Genomic DNA, 13048 nt, shown 5'->3' on the forward strand with positions numbered 1-13048 from the left:
TGACTTTGAGAACTTATTTATTGAAGGTCATGGTGGTGGTGGTGCTCTCAAAGAATAAAACATCTTTTGGTCACGGTTTTAAACATCAAAAAAGATAATGATTATTTTAAAAAAAGGCACAACATATACCACCAAACTGACAAGGACTGTACATTTTGTACATTACATAGGATGTGTGGTGCCAAATAGAAAACAATGACCGGGGACCATACTTGGAGAACCTTACACTACTGACTGTATTACAAGTCCTCACATGTCCACCCTAAAAGGGAAACTGAGTCGGAGCCAACATTCAGTATTTATGGCAGGAGTGTTACAACGCTATCACTGATTAAGATAGAAATTAAATATTTTAATGGCACAACTGATTGCAAATCTCACAGCCGCAACACAACCTGGGCACTAATCTATGACAGTAAAAAGTGAGCTAAGAAATAAAAGAGTATTCATTTCACAAGGTGCTCTCCTCACACATATATACTCACTTCATTCATACTCCACATCAAACTCCACATTGACATCCAAGTATATGTATGCCAGCCACTTAAATGCACTCTATCGTTGTTTACATAATGAAATATATGAACCAGTTTTCTTCTTACGTAATCCATAGATTCTTCCAACCACAAGCTGATGTAGATTTTGTTGGTTTAGAATGATAAACACTGATTGCAGTAGTTGGTCTGGAGGTCAAATAGGAAGTAAATAGATCACCTCTGCTCTGGTTAAAGCTAGCCAGTAGATCTACTGTCCAACAGTGAATTTCTATTGACACACTTTTACCCTTAGACGCCATGTACACCTGGTATTAACATGTGATCTGTATCTGAGTATCTTATCTGGATAAGGAAATGTATATGTTAATGCAAAGTGATTGCAATCAGATCGGCCAGATGTGCATCTGGAGGTGGTCGGGCCCTCACTGTGACGAGATCTCAGCCAGATGTCAGTGTGATCTGCATGTTTGACCACTTTCTTAAGAAAAATGGCAAAGAAGAAATGAGCAGATCCCATAGAGCCCATACAGCAGCATCAATTTGGGAGACTCTAAAGACCGCGACTACATGCAAGACAGCAACTGCGAAAGCCAAATTAGCCCTGATGTCAGCAGGTTTCTTCACTGGTTGCCTCAAAATCTCCCCCCTATGGACTTGGAGTAAATCCTTATGGACTTTGGTCACACAGACTCTATCATGTCCAGTCTGCGTGGGCCAAGAGTGGATAAAATGTGCTATGAGACTTGAGACTTCACTTGTTTTCACAGGCTTCCTGGTTTTTAGTTTTTGTAAGTAATATTTTCATTACCGTATGAATCCGCTGATTATTTTCTAGAGGAATCAAATAATCGTTTGGTCTGTAACATTTACTCTTTTTTTTTTTGAATCACAGTTTCCTACAGCTCAATAAGACATCTTAAAATTTTTTGTTTTATTTGACCAAGAGTCAAAAATCCAAAGATGTCAGTTAACTATCACATAAAATTAAGTAAAGCACAAAATCCTCACAATTGAGAAACAGAAATTAGAGAATGTTTGGCTGTTTTGTTAAAAAAAAAACATAAATTGATCAGTCGATTACCAAAATGGTTGCAGATTAATTTTCTGTTGATCAACAATCAATTAAATGACTAATTGTTTCAGCTATAGTTTCTTTACATAATATAATAGAGAAAAACTGATAAACTCTCTAGAAATTGCGCTTCAGTCCTCTTGGACAGACATTTGGACAGATTTAGACACTCACAGATGTTTGTTGATGTGTCTGCTAGTTCAGAATACCTGATTTTTGATAATGAGATCCAGTCACATTACGGGCGGAATCGAGAACGCTTATTAATATCAGGTGTAAATGCAAAGTCCTGTGACCAGATATCAGAATCCAGATAATGCTACCATGACCTCTCGCAATTACGTTCATTATGGGACTATTTGTTAGCTTGCAATGCAGAATATAATGTGATCATAGCAGGGTCAAGTAAGGGTGTGGATGAACATGAAAGTGTTTGTCCTAACCACCAGTGTCCTGGGTTCACGTCTCATCTTTCTTACAAGTAACTGACATTAAATATACCTTAAAGTCAATATGTGTAGGACCAGAAAATGTCCTACTTTGGCGCCGTCTGGTGGTAGTGTCAAAAAAGACACTGTGGCTGACTGATTAATTAATTTTTCTACCAACATCTGATTTCAAAGATGTAAAAATCTTGTGAAAAAATTTATACATAGTGACGTTAAGGGAAAACACCCAATGAGCTGTCCTGATATGAAGCAATAGGGGAGGAGGTGGAGGTGAAGAATGACACAATTTGAAATGGAGAATGAAATGTTTGTCCATGTCTTGTGACTTCCTTTTTTTTTGTTTAGTTATGTACCTTCAGTTGCAACAATAATATCTTTGTGAATGTACAGGGTATTCTGTCTAGATTTTCTGACTGGGACACAGCTGATCTACTGGCTAATCAACGTGGATACTTTGTGCATCTTCAAGTCTTTTTCTGGTGTTTTATGGTTTTCATTGGTTGCCTTCCTTTTGCTCTCAGGGTGTTAGGAGACGAGAGTATGAACATGAGCCAGGAACATGGAGATCACAGCGCTGACGCTCAGCAGAGAAACCACAGGTGTCAGGATGCAGCTCGAGCTCACAGCTGCGGATAGAAGAAAACATTAATTATTGAGGATGCTCTGTGGCACATTTTTTTGTGTTAAAAAAATATATGTATTCTCTATTTCTTTATTGTTTTTATATTTATATTAATTTATTTACCACACTTGCTATTGTATTGTAACGTCTGGATGCTAATGTTTGTTTGTTTGTACATTTATTTGGTATGTTTGGTAAAAATCTAAGCAAAGCAAAAAAAGTTTCACACCAGACAAAATTTTGATAAACTGATTTTTTTCCCTCTCACATTTCCCACTGTAGTTGTGGATGTATTTTTATTTGTATTTATTTATTTGTGAAAATAGTCTGTGTATTTATTTATTTACATCTAGATTCATTTTTAACTTTATGTCTATAATTAAATTTTTAATATTTATTTCTGAATTTATAGTTATTCATGTGTTAGTGTGGTTTTGATATTTAGATTCAATTAGACACAAGGTAACGCCACTTGGCCTCTAGAGAAGTTCACCCACTGTAACCTTTTCAGTGAGTTAAACCTATAATACCACGATAGCTTTATTTATTTATTCCCTTTTTTATTGACAAAGGTGGGTTCCCACAACTTTGCACATTTCAGAGCTTGATGCCTGCTGGTGACATTGCTGCCTATTACATCAATGATGTCAGCCCTCCAGAATAAACTGATATGTTTGTATGCTTAATGCCTTTGTTCAAAGGAATTAAGCAGTTAATGGCATAAATATAAATATTTACATACATAGGACAATGACTCGCAGCACTGCAGCTGGCAAATAGCCCGCACAAGAGGCCATGTACACAATGTCAAAGAAAAGCGCTGTGAGAGATGAAATGAGATAAACCACAATGGCTCTTGGGCAAATTTCTTTATCACATCTTTATCGAAGTAATGTTAACCTAGCTACCCACGGTTTGTGTAGTGACGCAGGAAGTAGGTTCTTAATGTCTCCTTTATACACTAAATATCCAGCTTGTGTTACTTATTAACAAAGTCCTTACGTCAGCGAAATAGTACAGCCTACTCATGTAAAATATCTAGAGCAGAGGGGGTTTCATTAACAGGCAAGGCAAGCAAGGCTTATTGCAAAGAAAATGGTCATGTTCACAGATGGTACAGAGAAGAAGAAAAAATTAAATAATATATGAATGAAGAAGGAAATATTCAAGAAAAAATCAAAAAACAAAACCATTGCCATAAACAAAAGCTGAAGAGAGTGTGTTGCAGTATGTCGTTGACCATCAGTGAAGACATACTCAACACTCCTGAACATACTGACTTAAAGTCAATATGTGTAGGACCAGAAAATGTCGCAAATGCTGTGAGAGCGGTGAGAATGAACCAAAACAATAAAGTTGTGGGCTGAATAGCTAAACAATGAAGCTCTGTAAAGCCAAGTGGAGCTGCAGATTCGGGTGAAAACTATCTGTGGGTTCATCACTATAATCGATTCCTTTCACATTGTTTTCACATTATCAATTGATACATTGTTATTAGAAAAATATAAACAATTACAGCTGCTTTAGTGTACTCAAGTAGCCCTAAAGCAGCAAACCAACTCTGAGCAGAACTTCAGATAAAATGCTGTTGTTTAATTGTGACACTGGTTAAACCGGTCAAAATAAACCTGATAAGGCTTAACTGAATCCACTTTAAATCAGGTATAATACTTCTCTATGGTAAACCTGCTCTATGGAAGCAAATTTTCTTAAAATAAGACTTATTTACTGCCGATATTCAGTCCCTGTCTGTGGCACCTGTCTGTGTTTTGCGTGTATGTGTGTGTGTGGTCATTACCCCGGCAGCTTTTCCCATCTCGTTGCAGCATCCCTGTCACACAACTGCAGACTGGTCCAGTCGTCTTACTGGTGCAGATCTGCTCACAGCCTCCGTTTTCCTCCTCACACCAGTCTGATTCTAAGGAGACGTCACACGTGAGTCATGAAAATCCTGGAAAGGTTTTGGACTGAAGAGCCGAGGAAAGTACTTGAAAATATTTTGGATAAAATAATTTCTAAAAAGTTTACAGTGAACATGGACAAAATCACTCCTGTCCTTAAAATGTTTCTTGAGGACTTTCTGCAATGAACCAAATGGGTGGCCAGTAGAAACTCACTTTCCCACCTACAGGTAAAACCTGAGAGAAGTCCAAAAGCTAGCAGCTCTTTAAACTTGGACTGGACTTTACTTACCTCTCCTTCTTATGGGTCCCACACTCAATATGTGCTCTTTATGGTCGCTGTCCTCCGAGTACATTCTTCTCTTGTGTGGACAGTTCTGGATGCACAGGATATATGCTTTAATACAGCAGACATCGTCTCATCACCACTTTTATTAAAGATGAAGATGTTTCTCACCACTTTGCAGGCGTTTGTTTCTGAGTCGCACAGGGAAACGTCACAGTGGAGGTGGACCTCATCGTAATCCCCAATAAACTTGAAGACGGTGACATGGAAGCGACAGGTGAGTGACACACCGTTCTCTGCCATGCCAATGGTGTTGTCCTTAATGTTCGGACACCTAGAGAGAGCCAAATATTAAAGGAACATACTGTGTTCATATGAGACTGTCCTGCTGAGTGTTGCTGTTATCCAAAGGAAAAAGATTGGCCTCCAATAAATCTGATAATAGATTAATTGCTCAAGCAATAAAATCCAAACATTCACTGGTTCTAGCTTCTAATTTGCTGCTTTGCATCATTATTAATCTAAATAAAAAAGATTTTATAGGCTAAATGATTCATAAAACAGATTGATCAATAATGAAAATTATGGTAAATTGCAGCCATAAAAAAAATCTGTGTGCGATATTTGCTCTAAGCCCTACATTGTCTGTGTGTGTGTGTGTATGTGTGTGTGTGTGCGAGAGAGAGCCTACCCTCTCTCTATGATGATATAGCGGAGTCGGTCACTGCTGTAGCGGGATGGCGTGGCCCAGCACATGTTTACTATGAGGATGAGCTGGTTTTCATCAGCCCCTTCCACAAAGACACCCACGAAGAGGATGTCTCGCGTGCTGAGCACCACCTCCCCCTCCCTGTATGGATTGCGGTACGAGGAGTTCTTGTATAGAGCCATCTTGGTGATGAAATTTCCTTCCTGGGTTGGTAAAGTGAGGTTTATCACACTGGAGGATGGAGGACAAAGGAGGAGAAAATGGGCCGGTTGTTGCCATAGCATTTTGTTTTATTTGAAGTAAACATGTTATGTTATGACAGTTAATCCCTGTGTCTACATGTGATCTGTCTATCTAACCTGAGCATGGGCTTGAGGACAGTCTCCAGCGAGATCTTCAAGTCCAGTTCGTAGGCGCAGGAAAACTCCACATTGATGGTTTTGTCTCTGGTGATGACGTTCCCGGTGTTGTTCACACTCTCTATCCACACAGTGTTCTTATACATGATGTGTGTGCCATTCGACTGTCCAATAGATAAAGGGATGTTTAGAACATTCAACAGAGAAGAAAAAAAACATAAATAAACTTATTTCTTAAAATGTTGAACCATTCCTTCTACTCCTATTTAATCAGGGCCCAGTACAAGTTTGGGACATCCAGTACTTTGCGTAGCTCAGACTGGAAGGAGAGTAAAAAAGCCAGCAGAGGTTTTATGCCAAATTTAACACAATGTTGCATGTAAAACGCAGTGTGGAGACAAAAGAAATGCTGACAATCTTCTCAGCAATGGCATCACTGTAATTATACAAATGTCTCAAAATGAATGCAGCAACAATTTATTGATGTTAAAGTAACATACATAATGTAGCACCTTTGAAAATATGCAGCTGTGCTGAAGTCATACATGACCTTTGAGGGATATTCTTGAACTGATTATGGTTGGAACTAGTAACACGTAGGAGCCTGTCATCAAAGTTTGAGAGTCTGAGTGGGGGGTGTAACGAAACAATTTAAAAAGGGTACCCAGGTAGAAAGCAAAGTAATCAGAGCAGTAAACTCTCACGAGGCAAGTAAGAATACGAATGAAGGTAAACTGACCTGTACAATGGAGCCGCAGTGTCCCTTAGTGTTGTTGATGCGGAAGGAGATGAAGTCTTCTCCCTCTATTCCAGCGCAGTGCTCGTCGTTGATCCTGACGTCCTCTCGTTCAAAGCCCAGCTGGAAGAGCTTACACTTAGAGATGGAAACCTCCATCTGAGCATGCTTACAGGTCACCTCCGCCTGGAGAATGTCATCATCACCTGTCAGACACACAGACAGATATCATGTACATGGCAGTGTCAAACCAGTATTATTATTGCTGGAAAGTGTGATGCTGTAAATATTCTTGCCTAAAGGCCAAAAGTAACATTCTCAAAGAAAAAGTGAAATAATATTTTTGTTTATTTCTCATAAAATGCATTAGTATACATATTTCACTACAACATAATAACATTTTAATAAATATTTAGTACATCTACAATATTGTACGTCAAATTTTTTAAATGAGGAGCCTTTTTTATGACATCAGCAAAATACTATGTAAAATAATAACAGCAGATTTTACCAATAGAGACTGATTGCAACACTAACGTGGCTGAGATTATTGGCCGATTTCAGCTTATTAAAGATATATATTTGTACTGGTGTATATGTCAGGCGATGCGTAAAAAAACTTGTAGTATAGACTACTGAATTTTGTACTGTAAAATGTCCTGCTCAGCACATATCTTAGTATGTATGTGTGTTATAAAAATGAATATTGATAATTATATGGTTATAAAATGTTTTAATCTCGTAAATATTAATATCAGAATAAACCCCAATGACCAATTATGACTATTTATTACTAATATTATACAGTAAGGCAACTTCATTTGGAACATTTTGACATGTAGTTCAAATTGTAAAAAACAAAAGTATCTTTATGCCAGATACGTGAAGTAGTCCTCAAGTACTCGATTTTAAAACAAGAATACTGATCAATTACATCAACGTGAGTTTCTAAGTTTTTATAAATCTGTCTACATATCTGCAACGTTATAAACCAAGAAAATTCACCTTGATGCTGGGTAATGTAGGACTTATAAAAATACACTGTGTAGAATTTGAAGTCAGATCAGGAGTGTATCACCTTTGCTGTCAGAATAGGTAGTATAGTCTCATCTATAGTATAATTTACAGCATACTGGGACAGGATTAAAGCTGGGCATGGACGATATCACCTTATTGCCCTATGACGCGCTTACCTCCAGTGCTGGTGGGTAACTCTGGACAGCCACACAGGTCACCTCCGTTCTCCAGCTCACAGGTAAAGTTTGTGCAGATCTCTCCTGCACAGGGGTCGTAGATCCATTCTGCTAAAGACAGGTCCACACACAATGTTAGCTGTCACATGCAATGTTAGCTTAATTAAACATGTTCAGTATGCTGACTAACCAGCCAAACTATGGCTGTTGAAAAGCACTGGGTGGAATTTCTGACAAGGGCTTAATATCCACGGGCAGGACATGTTCCTCTCAGCGTCCTCCCAACTTTTACAGTCTCGGTTTGATTTACTCACTAACATCTCTCTACCCAGTGTCCTCTAACTGTACAGCCACCGAAATCCAAATGAAGATTGATACACAAAGTTGCCAACAATAAACTTAGCAGCAAGAGTAGCGGCAAGTGATTTGTAGTAACCCACATTTGCACAAATATATCATCAAATCAACAAACAATCCCATCTGTATTGACTTTAGTGTTACGTTAAACCTGTGATATTGGATTTTTTTGGGCACATCACTTTGTGCAATTCTCTAAGGGGCCTCATTGATGGCATCATTTGAATGATGCCACTGCAAAGAAAAACTTTGTATGAAAGGTATGTGTTCTTTAAATGGTTTTATCGTCTATTTCTGTTGCATTACAGTGCAGGTTGAATGAAGTGTTAACAACATTACACACATACTGCAGTGCTAGACTGTTCCACAGTGGGCATCAAAACTAGTGTAATTGTGACTTTAAACATCGGACTGACATGCAGTGCCATGTGTGAGTGCCATGTGGCTAAGAGAGGCTTGCCCCGCGGTGCCCTTACAGCAATTCTCTTGGGTGATCCACTTGGTGGTGAGGGTGCCCAGGGAGCGGCAGGCCTCTGCGTAGGCTGCCAGCGAGCCACAGACCTGAGCCTTGCGGTGATTATAGCAGCCATCCAGGTAACAGGACTGGTAGAAGGGCCGGGGATCCAGCAGACCGTGGCACGGCTGGAAGAAGCCCTTCAGCTGGGTGAGCTTCTGGCAGGCATCTTCACCTTGCAGCGCCGCCACTGCCGTGTTGTCACAGGACTGTGCCAGAGCCACGTACTGGGTTTCATCACAACTAGAGGAGAAAGGAAGGAGAAACCAACATCCAACTGTCAAAGTTACTGTTGTATTTATTGATAATGAGAAATTCTTATCCGGCTGATGGGCTTGGGTGGGCCTGTGCCGCCCAATTTTGAGCAAGTGCCAGCTATTTGAGTAATAGGTATGCCAGGGAATTACAAAGTGTTAACTCCATGTGAAACCAGCAACAGGTACTCCCTAATATCGTGGGCAAAATATCAGGTCACCCTCATGAAATGAAATGAAGAGCAGCTAGCTGGTTATGCCCCCAGTCTCTAACCTGACAGGCAAAGCTACACAGAAGAAGCCTCTCCCGACCCCCCACACAGCATGCTAACCTTGACTCACATGGTATCCCAAGTCCACAATGTCACTGAGACAAGATCCAGTTTAAATAGTGTCACAAGACCAATTCCTGTAGTTAAATGTCAGCCTGTCAGATTAAACCAATGTCACCAGAGCAACATTAGCATTCATCTGGAGTCATATTTCTGTCCACATGATGAAATTCCACATTCTCTATGCCTTTAGTTCTGTTTGGTCTCTACCAACTCTTGAAGGAAATATGGCTCCCTAAACTTCTAGATGTTCCACTTCCTTCACCAGCAAAGTTTTCACAGTAAAGGGGGTTGATGAGAGTCCGTGGGCTGTAAAGCCAAAAAAATAAGCTAAAGGAGGCTAAAAGAACTCCAGAGTTGGGTGATGAATCTGACGGAAATGGGTCATTGTTAATTTAGAAAATGCTGATTGGTGTTATATTTCAGGGATGGTCTCCAAACGGTTTCACAAGAATTGTACAATTACAAACATGTGCAGTAAATTGTGCACAATATATTCCACCACGTCTTTAAGCCTCACCCACCTGTTCTGCATACCGTTGGTCTTCCAGCTCTGGGCCAGCTCCAGGGCGCTGACAGCCGGCTTTCCCCTGGAGGTGATGTAGTCATCGCTGGGGTCTCCGTTGAAATTCCCACAGAGGCCACACACCTTGTTCTGAAGCCGCTGGCCCATTGTGATGCTGAGGGTGTTAAAGTGGTTGTATCGGACCTGAATGTCCTGGAGCGTATCGATGACAATGAAACCTTCGGATGTGGACAGACGTGTCATCAGCCCAGTTAAGAACGGTACTGATACTGGTGTACCATTGACCTGTGAAGACACAGGAGATGGAAATCTTTACATATTTGAGATAGGACATACAGCCACCTGTATTTCATTCATTTTCAGTGACCAGCATAACATGTCCATTTTGGTTTGACCACGGTGGGATTTTGAGTCCTCTTCAGACTGCATTACTGCACTACTGATGATGATCATTAACATAATGAGATGACATTAAATATTAAAACTGACCATTTTATTGTCAATATAAATCCCAAAAAATTGCAAGATTTAGGACATGGGCAATTAACAAGTAGTATCAAGTAACATAAATAAGTAAGTACTTGAAAAGGAAGCTGATAATCTGATAAACCAAGAAAATCTACTAAGAGAGATAATAGGTCTGTTAAAGCAAGTCTTAGAAGCAATAAACCATGACCAGGTGTTGTTAAAGTGGGTTGAAGTCAAGTTATTGGTTTTCTATGACATCCAGTGTAGAACTGATTCTGAAATACAAACAATAGTCCAAAGCTTCTATCACCTTGACCGTGCTGCCTGAGATGAGTATATTTTCCTCATTGATGTACAGGTAGACATGAGAGATGGTGGTGAGGTTGGGTGTGCTCCATTTATCAAAGTTAGCGATGAGCTGGAAGGAGAGGTCAGGCAGCTTGTGACAGTTTGTGGACAAGACGAAGGAGCAGGAGGCAGGGAGCCGCAGCGAAGCCCCATCGAAGGTCCTGAAAACCCCCCCACCAGATGCCACACAGTGCTGGGAGCGCCGTGCAAAGCAGCCCCGCACTCCGTAACGTAGGGTGCACTCTTCCTCTGACTTACAGCGCCTCGGGTCACACTGGATCAGGTTTCGTCCAATGCACTGGCACCGTTTGGTACAGTCACTGTTCCAAAACAGCTGTTTGGGCTGAAATACCGAAATGTTTGTGTTATAATCAGAATTGAAACAATTACTCAGTTGATTACTTGATTGATTAATAGATAAATCATCATGGTGACTTTAAGCACAAATACTTTAGGATTTGTTGATTTTCTTTTTTGATTTTGGAGAATTGGGCAGAGAAACAGGCAATTAAATCACAAGAAAGAAATTGTGATGGGTATATTTCTATATTTCTGACATTCATCAGCTTAAATAATGACTCAGGTAAACTAAAAAAGGTTGATCTATAATGAAAATAAGCATTACTTTCAGTCCTATTCAAACAATCATACTTTGTTTTTGGTCCCACACCCTTTCAATACCTAAATACTATTAAATGCTGATTACTGATTTAAAAACAATTCCAGTCATGATAATTTAATGCAAATGTCCCAATTAACACTAAACAGAATTGAGCAAATAATTCCTAAATAACTGTCATTGCAGGTTTGTAATACCAGTTTGATTTAGTGTTAAAAAAAATGTAGCAATCGCTGTCATATGTTTATGAAACTGATTCCATGTAGTGCTGGATGTGAGACTGACCTCATAGTACTTGCCATCAGTGTAGCAGCCACAGTTTTGAGGTAGGATGCAGCTCTTGCCGTTGAGCACGTAGCCCTGGTCACACTGGCAGCCCTCCACACAGTCCTGGCTGCAGTCCCTCTGGCCGCGGGCTGGGGCGCACTGGGGCGGGCAAACCGACATGCAACTGGAGTAATGGCTGTTAGGTGGACAGCTCTGGACTGGGAGCAGGCAGGTTGGCAAATATATTAACTAATGATTGGACTGACTACATTGTACACACAGGACATTTTCCAGTTAACATATGTGTTGATTTTTCAGGGGTAAATATTTGTGGACAAGCGTTGATCTGAGAGTTGTTTGTCCATTTTTAGAGGCTCTATGGCAGCTGCCTAAAGGAATAGTTCAACATTTTGGGAAGCACGCTTATTCCCGTACTTTTTGAGATGGAGGAGAGAAGATCAATATCAGTCTATCACTTGAATGTTAAGTACAGAGCTGAGAGTCAGGGATTGGTTAGCCTGCCCAGCATAAAGACTGGAAACAGCAAGACTTCACCCAAAGTTGAGGAATACCCCTAGGAACACCTCTACAGCTCACTAATTAAAGCATTGTATCTCATTTGTTTAATCCGTACACAGACAGGAATCTAAAACCAACAATTTGCGGTTTTAGGAGGACCCATGTGATCAAACTATTTCTTGACTAACCATTACTTTTGTTTTTTTGTGCCCAGTGTTTGAGATATGCACTTCCCTCCCTTAAACCTAACACAATGTAACTGAATGGGATTATGTTTGTGGTACTCATTGCATTTTAAAAAACTTCAGCAGTAAACATTTAAATATCTTAAAAGAAACAATGACCTTGTTACTTTCAGAATAGTTTTTCATTGGAACTAATTTCTACCAAAGAAATAGTTCCTATTAAACTGCTGATGATTTTTAAAAGTAATTTTTCCAACACTGTGAGCACCATAAATCTCAGAGACATATATCTCAAAACCAGGACAAATACAACCAAAACTCTCTGCATGAGTGGATACCACTAGAGGTAAGAAAATAGCTTTTGTAATACAATGGGACACCTATACATCTCTGCACTCATAAGTGAAGTCCATGGTGAAATTAAGGTGATCCAATACTTGCACTCACCACAAGGTGTGTCACTCCTCCAGCCGGTAACAGGCATCCCTTGGGTCAGACAAGTGCTGGCATATATCTGCAGCCAGTTGCAGATTGTATCCATCGCTCCCTGGTCCAGACAGGTGTCCTGCAGGCAGCTTTGATAAAAGAACGCTGGCGCCACCTTGCTGTGGCAACGTGCAAACACACCTCCTCGATCCACAATTAGCCCACACAGCCTCACTGCCTCAGGCTCCACAAACACATACAGTCCATCTCCCATGTGGAAACGCATGCCTGTGTTGACTTCATTTGCCCCATTGTCGGTGCCGAAGTTCGTGTTGGCATCAGCCACCATGAGAGGGGCATCATTTAGCACGCTTTTCTCTCCCAGGCCACAGCGTGGGCAGGAGTCTCC

The 13048-nt window shown here is 40.2% G+C and overlaps 1 protein-coding gene across 1 annotated transcript in view; it reads right to left on the reverse strand.

Moving 5' to 3' along the window:
* Positions 1-13048, reverse strand: part of tecta (tectorin alpha) — a 21146-nt gene continuing 8098 nt past the window's right edge. Inside the window, exons 12-23 of the mRNA XM_046040917.1 lie at positions 11528-11727; positions 10586-10966; positions 9806-10092; positions 8658-8938; positions 7825-7935; positions 6635-6837; positions 5896-6059; positions 5519-5767; positions 4999-5161; positions 4834-4918; positions 4439-4558; positions 1-2644 (exon numbers count right to left, since the gene is read on the reverse strand). Coding sequence (XP_045896873.1) covers positions 2544-2644; positions 4439-4558; positions 4834-4918; positions 4999-5161; positions 5519-5767; positions 5896-6059; positions 6635-6837; positions 7825-7935; positions 8658-8938; positions 9806-10092; positions 10586-10966; positions 11528-11727 — 2345 coding nt within the window. The 3' untranslated portion in view covers positions 1-2543. The remainder of the gene's footprint in view (positions 2645-4438; positions 4559-4833; positions 4919-4998; positions 5162-5518; positions 5768-5895; positions 6060-6634; positions 6838-7824; positions 7936-8657; positions 8939-9805; positions 10093-10585; positions 10967-11527; positions 11728-13048) is intronic.

The sequence above is a fragment of the Micropterus dolomieu genome, linkage group LG23, assembly GCF_021292245.1.
Source record: "Micropterus dolomieu isolate WLL.071019.BEF.003 ecotype Adirondacks linkage group LG23, ASM2129224v1, whole genome shotgun sequence".
Lineage (NCBI taxonomy): Eukaryota > Metazoa > Chordata > Actinopteri > Centrarchiformes > Centrarchidae > Micropterus > Micropterus dolomieu.